The sequence below is a fragment of the Arachis hypogaea genome, chromosome 6 (genome assembly GCF_003086295.3).
Source record: "Arachis hypogaea cultivar Tifrunner chromosome 6, arahy.Tifrunner.gnm2.J5K5, whole genome shotgun sequence".
Taxonomy (NCBI): Eukaryota; Viridiplantae; Streptophyta; class Magnoliopsida; order Fabales; family Fabaceae; genus Arachis; species Arachis hypogaea.
The window spans coordinates 106327351-106348033 of NC_092041.1; the positions used below are offsets into that span (position 1 = coordinate 106327351).

At 33.8% G+C, this 20683-nt stretch overlaps 2 protein-coding genes across 2 annotated transcripts; one reads left to right on the forward strand and one right to left on the reverse strand.

Annotated features, from left to right (window-relative positions):
- The first annotated feature begins 273 nt into the window (after positions 1 to 273).
- Positions 274 to 10631, forward strand: LOC112805876 (xyloglucan O-acetyltransferase 3). The gene is made up of 3 exons (XM_025848201.3): positions 274 to 664; positions 1543 to 1832; positions 9606 to 10631. Exons 1-3 carry the CDS (start codon positions 424 to 426, stop codon positions 10401 to 10403), a joined length of 1329 nt encoding a protein of 442 aa, XP_025703986.1. The 5' UTR covers positions 274 to 423; the 3' UTR covers positions 10404 to 10631.
- A 6958-nt stretch (positions 10632 to 17589) lies between these two features.
- Positions 17590 to 19765, reverse strand: LOC140173744 (uncharacterized). The gene is made up of 5 exons (XM_072198313.1): positions 19636 to 19765; positions 18956 to 19037; positions 18646 to 18832; positions 18045 to 18360; positions 17590 to 17945 (listed from the first exon to the last, which is right to left on the reverse strand). The coding sequence occupies exons 1-5, from the start codon at positions 19763 to 19765 to the stop codon at positions 17590 to 17592; spliced, it is 1071 nt and encodes a 356-aa protein (XP_072054414.1).
- Between the last annotated feature and the right edge of the window lie 918 nt (positions 19766 to 20683).

Below are 20683 nucleotides of genomic sequence, written 5' to 3' on the forward strand. Positions count from 1 at the left end.
TATAAAACGTTTTTTACTATTCATAAATCATTGATATGCAAAAAAAAAAAAAAAAGCGTTACATTTCACCTTAAGTTTAGTCTCATCAATTGATCTGTGTCGGAATATAACCCATCCATCTCTGATCTACTGGAAATTGTTGATTTGAAAAGAATACAAGAGTAACAAAGATGGAAATTATTTTTTAAGTCATTAAAACTTTACATTTCCATCAACGTTGATATCGGAGTGAAACATAGAATCTCAACATTTCCCTTAATTATCATCCTCTAATTTCTAATTGCTTGGATTCTTATGGTTACGTACGTTACCTCACTTCAAATTCGCACCATCTCCCTTTCGATCTCTCTCTCTCTCCCACATGAATTTTGTTGAAGGCAATGAAATCTTCTGGCACGCGTTTTCAGGACAAGTTTCATAACTATGGCGGCAAAAAGGGATAACAATAGATACATGAACGTAGGGAAAGTGACGCCTCTTGTTCTAGTCTTCTTATTCTTCTTGGTCTCGCTTTTCAGTTTCTTTATTCTCTATTCCCCCAACGCTTCAACCGTTTTTCCAAATCAAAGATCTGATGAAACCGATGAGAGCCTCTCCCAGAATAATGACGAAGAAGAAGTTGCTGATATCTCCGAGCCAAACACACCATCCGAAAATCAATATGGTAAATTCTTAAATAATAATTTATTTATTTATTTATCTTAATTTTATCAGAATTAGAATTGCATGCGCAGGATTAGGGCAAGAGAATGTGATGCGGAAGAGGTAAACTCAATAAACAATAACTTGTGCTATCCTCGCTATTTGCTCCTTGGTTTTTTCAGGTTATTGGACCAACAAGGAGTAAAAAAAAACAGTGTGATATTTTTTGTTAATTATTTTTTAAAATTTTTATATTATTTGTTGCCTAGATAATTTTTCATTATCAATAATGTAATTAATATTTGTTATGTGAATAAATGATCATGAGCAATGTTAGGGGCCAGCAATATTTGTGATTGGTAGCCATCAACTAGCCATCAATGATTATTTGATGGTATGAGATTGGTGTGAGATTTCATCCAATGGCTCACATTTCTCTGCTGGTTACATGCTGGCCAAAATACAATAAAATTGCTGGCCTCTAGACTTTTCCAATGATCATTTATATCCATAAAAGATGAAAACACTGACATATGTACTCATACTAGATGGAAACTAAATTTGTATCCACGCAAGATGTTTTTTGTGTGACAAAAGTACCCTACGTGGCACTTCAACCCTCCAAAGATAGGGTATTTTTGTCACACGGATGACATCTTACGTAGGTACACGTTTAGTTTCGATTTAATGTGGGTATATATATAAGTATTTTCATCTTTTATGGATATAAATAATCATTTATTTTTGTTACGTGGTTACACTTTATGAACTGTTTATATATTTTTACTATAAAATTAATTATAATTTTTGTTAATGAAAAATAATTTAAGTAATATTGTTTCGTTTGCTTTATTTTATTTTTGTTGTGTATATTAGCTAGGCCTTTGATTTAATTTTCAGAGGAGAAAACTTGTGACCTATTTAAGGGTCATTGGGTTCCAACAACATCAGAAGGATCAACATATTACACGAATTCAAGTTGCAGAACTATCCCTGATAGCAAAAACTGCTTCAAGCATGGAAGAACTGATAGCGATTTTCTCAATTGGAGATGGAAACCTGAGCAATGCGAGCTTCCGCGATTCGATCACAAAATGTTTCTTGAATTAGTGAGAGGCAAGAAAATGGCATTTATTGGGGACTCTGTGTCCAGGAACCACATGGAATCCCTCTTGTGCTTGTTATCACAGGTCAGTTCTAATTCCTGAACTTGGTTTTGGTTAAACTGCGGTTTTATTTCGATGCAATGCAAACATATATTAAATAGTCATAATCTATAAATAAATAAAGAATACTCCTAATTATTGATGCTATACCGAATTGATTAGCACGACAAGAATATTGCGCAATAGTTGCACTTCCAATCTTCAATGCTATGATTTGAAACAATGGCTCCCACTAATATATCTACTGTACATAAAAGAATCGAGGGAGAATAGGTGCACATCTATTTAGTATCGATAGTTCTCTAGTATTTTTGTCTATTGGTAGCGTTTGTTTTGCAGTACTGGGACAGAGACTGAGAGACTGAGACACAGTATCATGTTTGTTGGTTCAAAGACTGGTACTAAAATTTTTGTCTCTGTCCCCAAAATTTCGTATTTCAATACCTCTAAAATGTAGGGACACAGGGGACTGATATTTTTAGAAACAGAGACTGAAACTTTAATAGTATTTTATACCTAAAATACTCTTATTTTAATTAATTAATTTCAATTTTATCCTTTGTACAAATTAAATTAGAGTTTTATTCTTGTTTCAATTTTTGTCTCGCACTTGGTACCAAGCAGAATACTAAAACTTATTTCAGTTTCTGTCTCTTAGTCTCTGTCTCTCAATCTCAATCTTTCAGTATCTGTCTCTCCACCAAACGCTACCTTAAAGACATGAATATGTGACGTATTTATCATTTGTATTGTTGAAACATGGAATTTGATTGGAACAAGAATATACAAATGTGAAGACTCCCATACAATTATCTTCATGTGAAATTCATAGTTAAAAATTGTTAAATAATTATTTAATTAATCATGTTAAATTATCTAACGAAGTCACATAAAATACATAAAGACAACTTCACATAAAGACAATTTTATATAAGTTTCCATTATATACAAATACAAATTGGAGCCCTAGGAGAGAATGCGACTCTGAAGAGACCGACGGAGACCAAACCCTCACCTCTGTCACGCACACCTCATGTCCTCGCTTTCAGTGTTCGTTGCTCTTCGCTCTTGGCTCCTTTCCGTTGCATCTCCCTCTATATCACAGGGAGGAAATGAGAATGAGCGACTGTACAATGGTGGTGGGCAAAAAAATTGCAGAAGAAAAAGATTTGGTGAGGTGTAGCTAGCATAAAAAAGACAAAATCAAATGGAGATGAGCTTCTTATTGAAGCTGAGGAGGATGAGACAAAAGATATGTGTGAAGAGATCCCTAGGCTGAATAAGAAAATAGGGCCAGATAAGATGGAGCCAGGGCATAAGCAGGCTAAGACTTTCTCAACTGGGGTTTTGACGGAAGGTGAAGTGCCTGGAGGATCCCGACAGATGACACTGGTATAGTTCTCTCCCCAAATGAAATCGTACAAATGGTCATAGAGGAGTATAATATGGAGGAACTCTCCGGAAGAGGTAATACAGATCCAACTCCCTTCAATCCTAAACCTATGGTTGATATTTCATTAGAGGAATATGTCATGTGGTGTAAGCCATGAAAAGGCTCCTTGATTGTTAAACTCTTGGAAAAAAATATCGGTTATCGTGCTATTGAATCTTGGATAAGAAGAGTTTAGACACGAAAAGGGAATGTTAATATTATGGATCTCACATGAGACTTTTTTCTGGTCCGTTTTTCAGATAAAACAGATTATTGCCATGTACTTTTTGAGGGTCCCTGACAGATGGCAAATCACTACCTTCTAGTGCAGAGATGGAGGCCGTTTTTTCTCCCTTCTAATCAACCGGTACAGAAGCTCGCAGTATGTATTCGGATTCCAGGCCTTCCGGTTGAATTATACATGGAACAATTTTTCTAGAGAGTGGGTGAAAAGTTAGGTATAATATTAAATATTGATCACACTACTTTCATACACTCAAGGAAAAAATTTGCTCACATTTGTGTTGAGATTGATTTGAGCAAGCAATTGGTACCAGCCATTCAAGTACTAGGCAAAGAGTTTAAGATTGAATATGAGGATCTCCACATAATTTGTTTTGGTTGTGGCAAATATGGTCATAGGATGGATCAATGTTCTGAAGGACAGGAAAAGGAGGCACCACTGGTGACGGATTCAGCGCCGTTGGGAGCTCCGTTGTTGAATGGGATGGAATTAGAAGGTGCGAAAAAAAGGGAGATTAGCGGTCATGATTCAAGTTTGAACAAATCTCAAGTAGATTCCACAGAACCAAATCCCGTGAATGCTGGTAACCCAAAAGGGGTGGTTAATCATAAATATCCCAGTTACTTTAAACTGTGGATGTTAGCACAAAAGATGCAAAAGCGTAATGGACAGCTTAAACAAGGTTTTGATACTGTGCCTAATAAAAGCCAAACTAAGAAGTCAGGTTCCAGGTTTGAAGTCTTCACCCAGGAACAATCAGAAACAAATGGCCCACTAACTCATGATGGAATGTCGAAAAGCTCATCAGGTAACGTTAACAAGCCTTCTATTGCAAAACAGCACTATCATGCAGATTCTTCAAATAAAGTGGATCAAAAAGATCCTCAGAAAAATAAAATCGTAGAATCTTCAAAAAACAAAATAAATAATGTTAAAATTCCTAATAATCAAGTTTTTCAACATGAGAAAAGGAAGGATAAAATATATGATATGAACCTCAATTTGGTGAGGGAGAAAAAGGATGATTATTGGCTTTTCTTGGAGCTCATTAAGCAAGCTAGATACATGTCGGGAGATGATTCTTTGTGCTTGGGAGAAGGTAGCGTTTAGACTTATTACCCATCCGAAGAAGTTATGAAAGCGGTGAATTTGCTTCACAACAGGGCTCGAGGCAGTATGTAGGAATCAAAACCTCCTGATCTGGGTAAGGCCCTGCAGCTATATCTCCCAGTAATGGTCAAGTACCTTTTGCGTTGGGTAATAAACAGGAAAGCATGGTGTTGGATTCAGCTACCACTAATATCCTCTCTATTCAGTAAGTTACTGTCTGATGACCACCTTCTTTTCATATTTTTTATGAATATTATTACATGAAATTATAGAGGTGTTCGGAGTAAAGGCTTCTCTGTTTTACTTACAGAGCTATCTTTTTATTATCATGCTAATTTTATATCTTCTGAAAACTCATATAAATGGTACGAAAGCTAATAATATTGTGAGGAAGTTTGGTTTTTTGGATTGGTATTTGGTTGAAAGAGTTAGTTTTGCAGGTGGTATTTAATGTCTCTAGAACTCTTCTCATTGGGATATCGCAGTGGTGATATCTCACAAGCAATTTATTCATCTTCAAATTGCTTATCAGCAGGAACCATTTTAGTATCTTACCCGAGTTTATGGATCTCCCCGTATTAGCCTCCGTTTTGAAGTATATTAGCCTCCGTTTTGAAGTATGGAGTGAGTTGAAAGATTTAGCAAGGCAAACCTCCGGGGAATAGTGTTTGGGGGCGATTTCAATTGTGTTCTCTCGATGGCAGATACTGGTGGAATTTCTGGCCTATCTTAAGACTCAGCTTTTTTCTGGGTGTCTTCTAGATTGTGGTCTTCAAGATATTAGGTTTAGTGGTCAACCGTTCACTTGGCAACGTTGTGGAATTCGTAGACTGCCGGATAGGTATATTGTAAATAATGCCTAATCCCAAAGATTTAGTCAAGCTATGGTCAAGCATCTCCTAAAACTAAGGTCTGATCATATCCCAATTCTTTTGAATTTTGAGGTGACTTTTGCTTCTTCTAATATTTCTTAACCTTTTCAACTTCTAGCAGCCTGGCTTTCGCAGGAGGATTTTAAATTTTTTTTTTGGAAGGACTTAGAGGAATGATGTTTCTTAGAAATTAATGTGAGTAATTTTATGAAAGCAGCAAAAAGTTGGAATAAGGATGTGCTCGATAATATGGCTCATAAGAAAGTTCGAATTTCTAGTTTGGCTAAATGGTATTTTGGAACATATTCGGCTAGGATCCTGAATAACACAAATATAAAGAAACTAGCATGGAGGCTAATTCATGACAAGGAGACCTTGTGGATAAGAATTTTGAGGATTAAATATGGTAGTGGTGATACTCTTGTTTTAAAAATAACAATCCTCAATCCTATTTTAGTGTGTGGAAGAAAATCTATCAAGTTTGGAAGCAGTTTCAAGAGAACCTTATTTGGAGATTAGGTGCTAGTAGTACAACTCGATTCTGGGTTGACCACTAGCTGCCTGGCGTTCATCAGCTTACTTATTTTGTTCGGAATTGTGTATCAGAGGATAGGTTAGACAATACAGTTTGTGACTATGTTAGAGATTCGAATTGGGATCTTAATCGCATTTTGGAGTTATTGGGCGAGGACTAGGCTCTCATTTTTGCAGCAACGAAAGCTCCTAAGGCGAGCTTTGGGGATGACCAAGTGGCTTGGTTGCACTCAATGAATGGCTCCTTTTCCGTTAAGTCGGCCTACTCCATTTATCTGGAAATTCCTAAGAACTTGGGTGCTACTTTGGTTTTGAAGGTATGGAAGCTTAGTGCCCCCAAAGAATCCAAACTTTTTGTTGGCTAGTTGCAAATGATATTTTATTCACAAATGTTCTGCGATTTAGAAAAGGAATAGCTCAAGATGATATTTATAGTATCTGTGGAAACTCCTTTAAATCTGTGCTTCATGTCTTTTGTGATTGTAGAATTACGCAGAAGACGTGGAAGAGCATAGACAATTTTAGAACATCACTCTTGGGAATTGATTTAAAATTAAAATTTGCAGTAGAATTAATTGATAAAATGAATTTGGTATCATTTTAGAGATACGATATCATTTTGATGTAGAATTAATAAAAATGTTTTATTTGTATAATTATATTTATGAAATAATTAAAAATAATATAAAATTTTAATTGAATTAAAACTAACTATTAAAAGAATAAATTTTATTTTTAATTTTAAATTATTGTTTATGACATATAGTCTCATAAATATTTATGTGTCATTATAGAATTCAAAATAAAATTAAAATTAAAATTATCACTGGAGATGTTTTAATTATTTTTTTCCTATGACTTTAAATTCAAAACTATTTATTAAGAAAGAACATATTTTTTAATGATGTCTTTTGGATTTGAATACTCTAAATTTTAAATTCTTATTTGAGATGGTAAAATATAATCTCTTATATTTAAATATTTTTTTCTTATTTTTTTGTCTTATCTATAAAATAAATAATAAAAAAATTTTATTTTATCTTCTAAAATAAATTTAAAATTTAAAAGATTCAAATACTATCTTTTACATATACGCGTTGCACATTTAACGCAAATATAGTTTATGTTTCAGTTGGGTTAGCTGAAAAGTTCTTGCTAGCATTACAACGAAGGGAAATGTTTTCTCTAAGGTGATGATAATAAAAAGAGTCCCGCTAGAGAGTTAATAGGGTATTTGTACAATATGTATAATGAACTGTTTATTTAGCTCAATATGAGTTAAAAATGAAAATTATCCACAAAATAATAAATTTAAAAACTCTTATTTAGTTATTTCACATCAAATTTCAAATTTCAAATTCTCCAATTTCAAATTTCAAATTTTTAAAAAAATTTTGTTAGTTATTTCAAAAAAATAACAATCTGAAATCCTCCAGCACTCTCTTCTTTTTCAACCGGTGGCCACCCCACCTTCATCAATAATCATCTCATTTCACCGTCGCTACTTAGCTTGCTTGCCACACGCCACTCACCCTTAATAAAAATAACCATAAAAATAATTATCCGCATACCTAATGAATTGAACTTCTAACATATTTTAATTATATATAACTAAATTCAATCTAATCAAAATAATTATCTACATAAAACTAAAATAACCATCCGCATACCTACTAAAATGACCATCTTAAATTGACCATTAAAATAGAAGAAGATGAATAAACAGAAGAAACTATTATTGTGGTGAAACATAATTTTAAAGGACTAGTCATGATAAAAGCAGCACTGTTGTGAAGCATAGGGCTCAAATCATGAAAGAAGCTAACCATGCTTGGATCCGAAGAAGAAGAGCATGGTGGTATCATCGGTGAGAAGAGACTTGAAGGAATGGGAGAAAGCGAAGGCGCATCGGAAGAGGTGAGGACGGTGTCGGGAAGAAGGCACACACCGGCTGCGACGGAGGTTGCTGCGGTGCCGTTAGTTCGACCCACACAAAATGTGCGTTCTCCCTTAGCGGTGGCCTGTGCGGCAACGGCGCCAGTTGAAACAGTGTCAACGCGATTTCTGATGGCGGCTGGTGACTGTGGCATTAATGTACCGGCGAGACTCCATGAGAAAGACATAGAACGCTGACAAACAGAAGTGAGAGAGAGAGGTAGTTTATTTGTTTCCAAAACTGACGATAATCTTAATATTTGATTTAAATTTTAAATTGAAACTATTTTAAATTAATTAGTTGCCTATAATTTAAAATTAGTTAATTACTTATCAAATATTTTAAATTTTAAATTAATTCCATTATATACATTATACAATATCTTTATTGTCTTCTCGTACTTTTTCTGAAAAAAATAAGTTAAAAGTGCACGTACATTACAAGCATTCAAAATCCATATTTTAGAAGTTTGCATGACGTAGTATAAAGAGAAAGCTCACATACGTTCGTGTTATTAGGTGCCAACCGATAAATATACTAAATTTTACTAAAATCAAATATAAAAAATGTAATAGAATAATTTTTATATTAAATAAATTATTATTTTAATTTTTAACATTCCTATCAAATTTTAATTTAATTTCTAATATTTTAAATATTTTATTTTTATCTCAAAAAAATTTAAACAAAATTAATATTATTTTACTATAAAATATGATACAAATAGTTAATACTTAATAGAATAAGTGACATAAATATTAACAACGTTATTATTTAAGTTATATTTTTTTTTATTAACGTATGTTAAAAAAATATAACCAAATTTTTTTTGTAATATTTTTTTTATTTTTCTTATGATAGAGAATCTTAATTTTTTTTTAACAAAGAAGCTCAACACAATATAGTAACAATTATCAATATTCTTAATTTAAAAAAAAAAATTTATATTAGTAATTGTTGGTTGATCAATTTTACTTATATATTAAAATCGACTATTATTAGCTTTTCAATATACTAATTATTTGTCTCAAAATTAACGGTAATACAATATCAAACCCATTTAAAACTTTTTAATACAAAAACAAGACATTTTAAACATCAGAAACTAAATTATGACTTATGTTAAATATTGATTATTAAAATAATATTTTACTCTCTTATATTTTACATTTATAACAAATGTATTATATCCTTGACACAAAATATACGAAAATATCTTTAAATAAATTTTTAATTAAATAGTGAATTTAGTAAAAAAAAATTACAGAAATAAATTATGGGAAAGTTTAGAGGATCAGCAGATTTTGTGATTAATTTTTAGCCATTAATGATATTTTTAATGGTGTGAGATTGCATCTAATAGTATAAAATCATTCCATTTCATTTTGATAGTTAAATACTAACTAAAATTTAACAAAAGTACTGAACCTAACACTCATAAATTAAAAGTGATTTAATAGTGTAACTTAGGAAGATATTAAAAAAGTTGAGTAATTTAAGTTAGGAAAATAATATATGTATCCTCCTAAACCACGCGATATCTTAGACATTAAATTTTCAGACAAGAAATATACCAAGTGCTTTATATGATATATAGTGTTATGTTATGTATATGGTTTTGCCGTTGTAGTAAGGAGGTAGTTTACAGTTCTGTTTATAATTTTTTCAGGAAGAAACTCCAAAGGATATTCATAAGGATTCAGAAGATAGATATCGAACATGGTATTTTCCAAAGCATGACTTCACACTGATGATGCTGTGGAGCAGGTTTATAATAGTTGGCGAAGAACAAATGATAAATGGTTCAGCGTCTGGAACCTTTGATTTGCAGTTAGACAAGGTAGATGATGATTGGGCTAGAGAGCTACCTAACTTAGACTATGCCATAATCTCAGGTGGACACTGGTTTTTCAGAGTGATGTACCTCCATGAAGGCGACAACCTTGTAGGATGTGTGTACTGTGGCCAACCTAACGTGACAAGCTACAACAGTGATTTCCCGCTGAGAAAAGCGTTTCGAACGGCATTCAATTATATTAACAACGGTTGCAAGGAGTGTGGGAAATTGGTGACGGTTTTGAGGACATTCGCACCGGCACACTTTGAGAATGGAGCATGGAACACTGGAGGGTATTGTAACAGGACAGGTCCTGCTAGCGAGTCAGAGGTTGATCCAGGGATGTTTGAATGGCAAGTGAGGAATGCACAAATGGAGGAGTTTGAGAAAGCAAGAAAAGAGGGGATGGAGAAAGGGCAGAGTTTTGAGGTGTTGGATGTGACTGTGGCAATGATGATGAGACCAGATGGGCACCCTGGGGACCATTGGGGTAACAAATGGATGAGAGGTTATAATGATTGTACTCATTGGTGTTTGCCTGGTCCTGTTGATTTGTGGAGTGAGTTGTTGCTCGCAATTCTCAATAAACGTACAAATTTAAGTCCTCTTGGAGGTAATATCAAATCATAAATAATACAAGCAATTATTACACCATGTTTTTAGTCGTTTTTTTTACTTCCATTATTCTCTAGGAAATTAGTCGTTTTTTTACCCCCTAACTCGTGACATATTGACGTGTAGATTTGTATTCAACACCATGTATTAAGTGAAAACTAGAGTTTTTTTTTTTTTTTTTTTTTTTTCATACTATTGTTAAGACAGAAACTAATTTCATTATGATATGCTCTGTTGGTGATATACTTGAAAATAGAAACTAATGACGATAATGATATATGCCGCTATGATCAGGGAAACTAAAAAAGTTTGGCAGCACACATTTTATCCTTGGCAAATTGAATAAAAAAAAAATTAAAAAATTGAAATTCGTCTCTCTCGTTTTGTGTTATTGTAATTTGTCCCACTTATTTGGATTTTTTATTTCAATTGATGTTTACGGTGATTATAGTGTTTTAAAAAGTGTTACTTAAAAAATATTACCAAAATATAAAAAAGATATAATTTTAACTTTAACAATATTTATATAGTTACTGTAATTATTATAGCCTAATTATATTAAAATTTACCTATAAAATAATGGTTCCTCTGCCAATTCTTATTGAATTGAAGTTTTTTATGAAAAGTTTTCTTTTTCTTTTTTAAAAAATATAATTTTAAATAAAATAAATGAAAGCAAAACTGCAAAAGAAGATATGAGAGCCACTACAAGAAAAGAGATTTATTTTAACATTTTATTTTTTAACACTATAATTAAATGTTAAAATTAATATATATTTTTGATAAATATAACAAATGTCAAATTTTCTATATTTTCTTGATGAATAATTTGACCGTAGAAAATTACTTCTCAATTTTAACACTCATTTGTTTTCAATTTACTCTACTATTTCTCTTCTTTTCTGGGTTCTGTCAAATTTGACATCACACTGATCTCAGTTTGAGATCATACTACTCATTTTTTATCTTCAAAATCTCAATTTATTCTTCAGTTTCAAGATCTCATCTCATTCTTTGTTAAAAATTTTTGTTGAGAATATTTTATGGTCATAGAAAATATATTCTCAAATTTTTCTAACAAATTATTTTTTACAGTCAATATTTATCAAAATAAGATTTAAACTTTTTTTACAATTACTTATATGTTAAAAATACTATTTTTGACAAAACTTTCATTAACATATTTTTATAATTAAAATAGTGTCAAAATTTATTTTTTTTGACAAATTTTAATTCTTTTTTTACACATATAACCCTAAAAAATAATTTATATTATTGTAGTGAGCTAATAAAAAAGGTGATTTGTAAGTCCCCATCGAAAAAGTAAAAAAAAATATAGGAGACAATACCCATTCCATCCAACATATATAAACATCTTAACAAATTAATTTTAAAAATCAGATTTTAAATTAAGTAAGAATAATCAAACTTTAAATTTGCATAGTTAAGATTAAACAACATAATTCTCGCTAAACATACACTCACACCATGTCCTCATTTGCTCTCGTCGTCACACTCTGTCGCTCAGACCTCTATTACTCCTCCTTCGTAGTGCACCGTTGTGCTGGTGGAGCTCTCATGCAAGGTACGCGTCCTTTCCTTTTCTGTTGTCGGTGTCACCGCTACAGGAAAAAGTCCCGCTAGTAACGTGATCGCGCGAGATTTCCGTGGCGATGCTGCTGTTGTGTCTGCCTCTTGTTCTTTTTTGGATGTTTTTTATATAATTTGAATTTTTTAATATAATTTAGATATTTTTTGGATATATAATGGATGTTTTTTCGTCCCTTAGCAAAAAATATATTCAGATTAGAATACAGATGTTTCTTTACAAAAAAAAAAAAAACACATTCAATTACAAACAAAAAAACATCTAATTAAAAGAAACATCCACAACTCCTTGAAAATAAATTTAATGTAATTTAGATTTTTTTGATGTGATTTAGATATTTTTTATATATAAAGTGGATGTTTTTTTTATATAATTTGGATATTTTTTGATATAGTTTAGATATGTTTTCAATCCCTTGAAAATGAATTTAATATGATTTTGAATTTTTTTCGATGTGATTTGGATATTTTTTCATATAATTAGGTGGCGTGATATCAACGGCTTCGAAAGGGGAAGATTCAGCACGGCATAGTAGTGGAGACAACTGAAGGTAGGGAGGCAGCGATAAGCTGCTATGTTACCGGCAACAATGACGTCATGTCCGGGGAGGAGGAAGTGGAGCTGTCTCGATGAAAATAGGGTAACGGAGAATGAGAAAGATGAAATGTGAAAATGAGGGAAGGATAGATAATTATATTAGAACGTTTTTTTATATTTAATGAATTTTGGGATGCAACCCAATAGGATGTTGGCTTATGTTAGCTAGACTCTATTGATTATCTAAAGAAATTAAAAAAGTAAAATAATAAGAATTAGAACTAAAAAAAACTCAAACGAGAAATACTAGAAAAGAGGGGGTTAAACAATTGCTAAAATTAATGTATTTGGATGGGTAAATAAAAGAAGAAAAATAATTATTCCGAGTATTTAAAAGATTAAGCTATCAATTTTACTTATAAATATTTAGAATGTCGATAAATCTACTCATAAAAAAATAAAATTTACTTTATAATTTTAGAAGATAAATTTTAGTTGACAAAATTATTCAAACACTAAAATATAATTCAAAATTTTTAAACTAATCTTCCTAAACTAATTAACCTACCTCACCCTTAATTTTTAATATTTTATTATTACTAATTCATTTTTCAGCCTTTTATCATCACCATCCAAATCCTTTTTTATCCAACTCTCCTTCCAAGTTACTGCCAATATTGTTATAATCTCAACCTCTTCTCATTGGTCGTGTCCATTCTCCCCAACAACACCTTTACCTACAACCTTACATGGCCAACAACCTTATCTTCCATGGTTTGTTTACTCTTTCTCTTGTATTTCTCCAATCTCTGTCTCCCCAATCATTTGTATTTCAAACTTAAGGAATTTTGTTGGATAATTTTAGCTATTAAAAATAATGAATTATTTAACCCTTCCAAGTCTTAAAAGGAAAGAAATTTTAATTCCTTTTTTCGTTTTTTATTTTTAATATTGGAGTTGGAGTGGAGTTGGACGCCATTATGGAGGAGGGAGGGGCTTCACCAGCTTGTGGTGTCAAGCAACTAACAACTCGGACCTTCTGAGTTTCAACACGCTAAACGGACCGTCTGATTTCTCTCTCAGCAGACGCACAGTCCAATTTCGAAGGAAATGGACACGCGTCGCGTTGCAGTAGCTCCCTAAAAGGTGCCCTGAAACCAAACACTTACTCATGCATTCACCCCTCTCACCATCTGAAAACATCACTCTCTCAACTTTCATTTTCAAGTTGAAGCCCCTATTGTTCTTCTTCTTTCTCCTCTCAGCTGTGCATGGTTGAAGAAATAAAAGCATGCCAAAAAAGTATAAAACTAAGGATGTTGATCGATCTGAGCTTCATGTTATGCATTATCACAGTCATTCCGATTATGTAAGTTTTTTTTTAATATTTTTAATTTTTTATTTAAAATTATTATGGTAAAATATTTACTTTTTATGATTGTTACTATTAGAAGTGCAAATTAAAAATATAGATAAAATAGAATGATTATTACTATTTTTCAGCATTTATATAATTTTTTTAAAATTTTTAGAATTTTTTAATTAATTTTTAATTGTAAATATTATTGTTAGTAAATTAATTATTATTATTTTGTTAGTTGGTACATTTTAAAATGTAAACAGATTCTGTTAGGTATTTTTTAATAGAGGACGTAAATTTTTTTTGTGATTTTTTATTAATATTTTGTATTATAATTATTATTTAATATAAATATAACCAAATTAAAAAAGAGAGTCCCAACGGCTCAATTTTAATTATAGTTATTATTGAAAATAGGGTTAATTTTTTTAAATTTTTTTAAATTATTAATTAATTGTAATGAACGAAGGTAAATGTTATTGTTGTTGTGAGAAATTATTAGTCTTTGGGAATAATTTTAAATTTTTTAATTATAATTTTCATTGTTAGGAAGTTAGTTAGTTGTTATGAATGTTGTTCGAAAAAAAATTTAGGCATAGAGTGATTATTATTATTATTTTTTATAATTGAGAAAAATATGTTTAAATAATAGTATATGACTAATTAATATTAGATATTATTTAAGATAAATGTGTTATTGTAGAGAGATTTGATTAGGTATTTATGTATTAGTTATCATTATTATTAGTAGTTGTTGTGGTAAAAAAAATTATTTTATTTTAGTAATAAGTTAGTAAGTGTTAAGTAGTTGATTAATACTTTGTTATATTTTTTGTAGAAGTTAAGAATGTTGACATGTGACCATCTAGTTCTTCCGGATCGGTACAATGATAGGGTGGAGGAGCATCTACGACTTACCGGCTTTTATCATGCATCACAAATTTGGGTAGTTCAATGTCAAAAGGCACTGGTGAATGCTCTAATCGAGCGGTGACACCCCGACACACATACGTTTTACCTTTCCATTGGTGAATGTGCCGTGACTCTTGAAGATGTGGCTATAATTCTTGGTCTTCCAACGGACGGATTTCCAGTTACAGGGATGACAATGAGTAGTTTCGAAGTCTTGGAGGCGGAGTGTTTGCATCAATTCGGAGTTGCACCGCGTAAGTCAGACTGTAGAGGTAGCTGTATAAAACTGACTTGGCTGCGAGATCTTAAAGAAAATTTACACTTTACTAATGAAATTGGTATACAGAGGTATGTCAAGTGCCACATTATGTTGCTTATCGGAACGATCTTGTTTGGGGATAAATTAGGGACAGGTGTGCACTGGAAGTTTCTACCATTGCTTCGTGAATTTGGTAGTATTATACAATACAGTTGGAGATCTGCATGCCTAGCACACCTCTACAGGGCGTTATGCCGGGCATCTCGAGTTGACTGTAAGAAAATAGATGGCCCACTAACATTTCTGCTCGATTGGGCTTGGATCCGACTGCTATATCTATCGCCGGTTCCTAGGGAGCCCCGCAGTTTTTCGCTAGCAAACAGGTAATTTTATGACTAAATGTACCCCTATATTGATATTTATAACTCAGTTGACAACATTAAATGTATTGTATTAGGTGGCGAAACTGGAAGCATGGTGACCGACGATATAGATATATGAAGCTAGCTAACTTTAGGAAGGCCTTTGATGAACTTTAGGAAGGCGAGGTGAGTTTTCATTAAAGTAGTATTAGTTTCCTATTTAGTGCCTGCGTAAATCTTATGAACCATTGTTAATGTGATTGTTATGTGGATTGTAATCATGAGTTTCATTTATTTTTTCCAGTTTGTGTGGGTTGCGTATGCTGTAGATCGCGTGGATCCGAACATAATTCCTGCTGAAATCTATATGCACTCGGTTGTCTGGAGCGCTACAGTGCCTTTGGTGTCATTTGAATGTATCGAGTGGCATGCTACCGATAGGTATAGGCGACAATTCAGATTCGTTCAGGGAGTACCTCATGAGGATCGGAATCTGGACAAGGCGCATGGAGAAGTCCTCACTGGTGGTCCTAAGAATATTAACTGGGCCACGGCACCGACTCATTACAGTTGGGTAATGCATTAGACAAACAGGCATCACCACGTTCTTTCTGAGCTTCCCATGCCTTCACAGCATCCGTTGGATACTTACATGCATTGGTACCGAGGAAAATTTGGGAACCGCTTGAACTTGTCGAATCTTGTGGGTGAAGAGAATGATGAGGGTAATCAGGATTTGGATGAGGGTAATCAGGATATGGATGATGACAATAAAGAACAGGAACCACATTCTCCTCAGATACCACATCCAAATCCGCTTCCATAAGAACAACCTCATTTCTCAGGCCAGTATGTACCTCAGACACATTTCAACCCATCATTTCCACAGCATCAACAATATTGGGGTATGTCACAGTTTGAACCATGCGAAGGCGGTTCTTTTAGCCAGTTGCTTGGGTTTATGGCTGGAGATGTAGGACAGTCACAATTTAGCCATCAAACTGAGTTCATGTCAGGGAGGTATTCGTTGGATGCGAGGTATCCGGGCCATACCTCATCGGTGGCTTCTGGAGGATTCGTATCTGTTGACTCTAGTAGGAGTGACGGTGGATGCGGAGTTCTTAATAGTCAAAATCCGCACCCTGTTTCCATGGGACTCATTGAAGAAAATGCTAACACACTCGATCAAGAGACCGATGCATATCTAGTGGACAACCCGGATGACGAGGACGATGATGAGAAGGATGAAATAGAGGAGTTCGATGAGGACGAAGAGTCTTGTAATGATGGTATTTATATTGAGTATTTTGCTTTACTTGATAGATTAGTTATTTATTTTGTGGTCATAAATGGTATCTCTGTTTGGTTTTTCCTGAATGATATGTGGTATCTATGTTACCTTGAGTACATAATGGACTATATTTAATTGTGTTTATAAAATTGTATCCAGGTCAGGCACGCACTCCGGATGACAAAGCCAAAGATTACAATCTTAGGATTGATCCTCCACGTCGTAGCGCTAATCGCTACACTCCATCTGTGTTCAAAAAGGCCGCCAAGAAATGCAAGGAATTTGTGAAGGATGTAAAGTGGTCAATGAGAAAATAGTTATGGTGTAATGAACTTATTTACGTATTAATGAACTGGACTATGTTTAAAGATCCTTGTATGTGTTGGTCCTTATGTATTATTTAGTTGGACTATAGTAAGGTTACTTTGTATGCTGAGAGTATTTACGTATTTATGAAGTTCATATATTGCTACTAATATCATATCAAATTAACACAGCTGGACAATTGATGTCATATTATATACTGCTACAGATATCTTATAATGCTATGTCGTCATAATTTATTATAATGTCATATATCAGGTCATGTTAACTCAATAGTGTAAGCAGGCCATGTAGTAGGATTACCTAGTGGCCTAAACCTTGCTCGGTATACCCGCCGAATATGGTCCATCTTGTAAACATCATGCACATACACTTTCCAATCCAGTCGCTGGTTGGCACAACATGCGAACACATGTCTACAGGGAATCCAGTCCACCTGGAACTCACCACAGTCACATCGAAGACCTCGTAGGTCGATTGCAAATTCTAGTCCACTTGGCATCTCACGCACCTCGAAGACCTCATTTTGCTGGTCAAAGCAACTAACCTAAATGTTTTCTGATGTAAGTTGGTCTGCATGCAACTTCAACGTCACCACAGTAGAAAACAGATGGCCAGCATTAATCCGAGCTTCTGCCTCCGCTCTTTTTCGGGTGAACAACTCATTAAGCCTATAGAATGTTGCCTTCACAAGAGCAGTAATGGGGAGATTGTGTGCACCCTTCAATACTGAATTGATGCATTCCACTAGATTCGTCGTCATGTGACCCCATCGGTAGCCACCGTCAAATGCCAATGCGTACTGTTCGCGAGGAATTCGCTTTAACCAGTTTGTATACGCCTCGCCCCATTCCCGTAAACGCTGGTAACACACTTCGTACTCCCGCACCGTCCTCGAATATCCTGAACGATAACAACATATAAAAGGGATAAAAACATAGGTCAAATATACTTTTGAAGGTAACTCTGTTAATAACTTACTGAAATTTACTAAAAGGTTACCAATGTTGACGACCAATTTTTGGAGGTACGGTGCCTTGAACTTTCTCAGAAAATTCGACTCTATATGCATGATGCAAAACATATGAAAAGCTCTAGGAGGTGACCAAGCTCCGTTACTGCATTTCACAGTTTCATTGATAGATTCGTGCCGGTCGGATATTAGTCCCACACCATCCCGAGTGACAACATGTTGACGCAAGTTACTAAGGAAAAAGTGCCATGCATCTGAAGTCTCTCCCTCGACAATAGCAAACGCAATTGGGACGATATTGTTGTTGCCATCCTGTGAATCTGCGACTAGTAGACAACCCTTACACTTTTCATACAAGTGAGTCCCATCCACCTAGACAACTTGCTTACAATGCCTGAATGCCTTGATGCATGGGTAATAACTCCAAAATACTCTATGCAGTACCCGAATATCACCGACCAAGTCATCACCTTGATATGCAGGCATAGTCTCAAAATGGACAACAGCTGATGGCTCCTTATGACACATGGCCTCAAACCATATAGGAAATGCTTCGTACGATACTTTCCAACCTCCAAATATTTTTTCTACTGCCCTTTGCTTAGCCAACCATGCTTTCCGATAACTAACGGTGTAGTTGAACTTCAATTGCACTTCTGCTATAACCGATTTTACCTTTAAGGAGGGGTCAGCCTCAATCAATGGCTTTATTGCTTCTGCAATTGTGATGGAGTCCAGCTTCAAATGATTCTGTGAAATGGTGGCTCTGGTACATGTGTGACTACCATTATACCTCCTTATAACCCAACAGTACTTCCTGCTGATCAGACTAACTATGATAAGCCAATCACACCCTGACCCATACTGTGTACACTTGGCATAAAATGTCAACGGCTCAGACTCATACACCTGGTAGTCTACGCTTCGTCATATGGTATACTCTTTTATCGCCTTAATAACAGCTTCCCGGGAACTGAACTCCATCCCAATAGCAAATTCACCATATGCGACAATAGGAATTTCTGCCAGGACAATTAGCATGGGAAAAATTTAAATTAATACAAACATATTTCAAAACCGAGATAAATCAATATTCACTGTATCAAGTATGATATAAATTCAAACCTTACATCATGTTACTGTGTCACTTTTTTCACAAAATAAGGACATGAACATCAGATGTAAAAAACCGGACTAGACCGGCCGGTTTGATCGTTACCCCCGATGAACCAAATATTAACCGATCCGGTTCTCTAAATGATATTTACAAACTCACGTACTTTTTCATATTCATAATGTAGAGATTTTTATTATCAATTTCTAACAAATACTTGTAGTGTATAACATAAACAAATAATAAAATATTTACTTTCATGTTCCATATTGGTTTAAAATAACTTGATATTTTTCAAATGTTAGTAAACACATGTATTTTGACTTTTATTTTTTAAACTTCTTAGTATTTTTTATTTTTTATTTACATAGGATCGGGTCAACTGGTTCAACCTCTAACACGTATATGACATCAATGCATGATTAAATAATGGTTAATAAATACTAATTCATTCATAAATAATTCAATAACTAACTAAAAAAAAACTAATACGATGAATTACGTACTTGCAGTCATGTATTCGGGAAACTCCGGAACATGCATGGCTTCCAAGTCCAAAACTCGCATGAATGATAGCTCCCCAAACGGCATATCGTTTGCGAGTGCATTTGCCACCTCTATCACATCTGGATCCATAGTTCCGTCGCCTTAATCTTCATCTCCATCTGGACCAACACATTCGTAGTTGCTTTCGAACTCTTTTTCACTGTCACTATTATAATCTTCTCGTAGAATATTCTGGTCGGCCTCAGATTGTTTAAACTCAACATACAACTCGATGAACAAGATCTGAGCCCGATTTTCAATATACATTAAAAACATCTCTTGCATGCTCACTTCGTCCATCACATATCTGGTTTAAAATTGGACGAGCCCACCAAACACCGGTATGGGATATCTGTATAGAATACAGGATATTTTTTTTGTCCTCTCAGAATCAATCTTTTCACAGATCACACCTTTGAACTCTTCAAATGAGATGATAAAAGGAATAACAACATCTAGTGGATTTTCACAAATAAACTTTATTCCTTCAGATATTTGTAACAAAATCTGACCAAAATAATACACTTTTAGTAACACTCTGTCACTCATTTCTCTCAATAACCAAAAAAAGAGCATAACCTTAACTACTAACTTCTCTGGTTCAAAACAAGTATGAAAGAGACCAAAAAAAAAAAAGAAACAGAGGAAGCAGTCGTTGAAGAAGGGGAAGAAGACGGGTAAGCTACCACCAACTCACTACACACTTTTATATAGCCCTCTATATTCAACTCGGACCCTTCGACTAGGTTAACTTCATTCAAACAAATTTTAAATAACCAAATCAGACCATGCGTTTTCATTTCCCGGTTCATAAAAAAGATAGACACCCCTAGCCAAAACGGATAGTCCAACTTCAGTCTTCGTGGATTCACACTCTTGTTAGAATTTGGTTGAATTAGTCCCACATTACTTAGGATAGCAAATGGAGTGGGTGGCCTAGGCTATAAATATGAGGCTAAGTTCTCCATATTTTTTACACCAGTCGAAAACACTTAAAGCTTGTATCTG

Excerpts from the sequence above, each read along its gene's own strand:
- LOC112805876 (XM_025848201.3), top strand. The coding sequence starts at position 424 with ATGGCGGCAAAAAGGGATAACAATAGATACATGAACGTAGGGAAAGTG. Across the intron at positions 665-1,542 it reads ACCATCCGAAAATCAATATG|AGGAGAAAACTTGTGACCTA; the intron begins GTAAATTCTTAA and ends TTTAATTTTCAG. Across the intron at positions 1,833-9,605 it reads TCTTGTGCTTGTTATCACAG|GAAGAAACTCCAAAGGATAT; the intron begins GTCAGTTCTAAT and ends TAATTTTTTCAG.
- LOC140173744 (XM_072198313.1), bottom strand. The coding sequence starts at position 19,765 with ATGGATCCAGATGTGATAGAGGTGGCAAATGCACTCGCAAACGATATG. Across the intron at positions 19,038-19,635 it reads TCCCGAATACATGACTGCAA|AAATTCCTATTGTCGCATAT; the intron begins GTACGTAATTCA and ends TTGTCCTGGCAG. Across the intron at positions 17,946-18,044 it reads AAAATTGGTCGTCAACATTG|GATATTCGAGGACGGTGCGG; the intron begins GTAACCTTTTAG and ends GTTATCGTTCAG.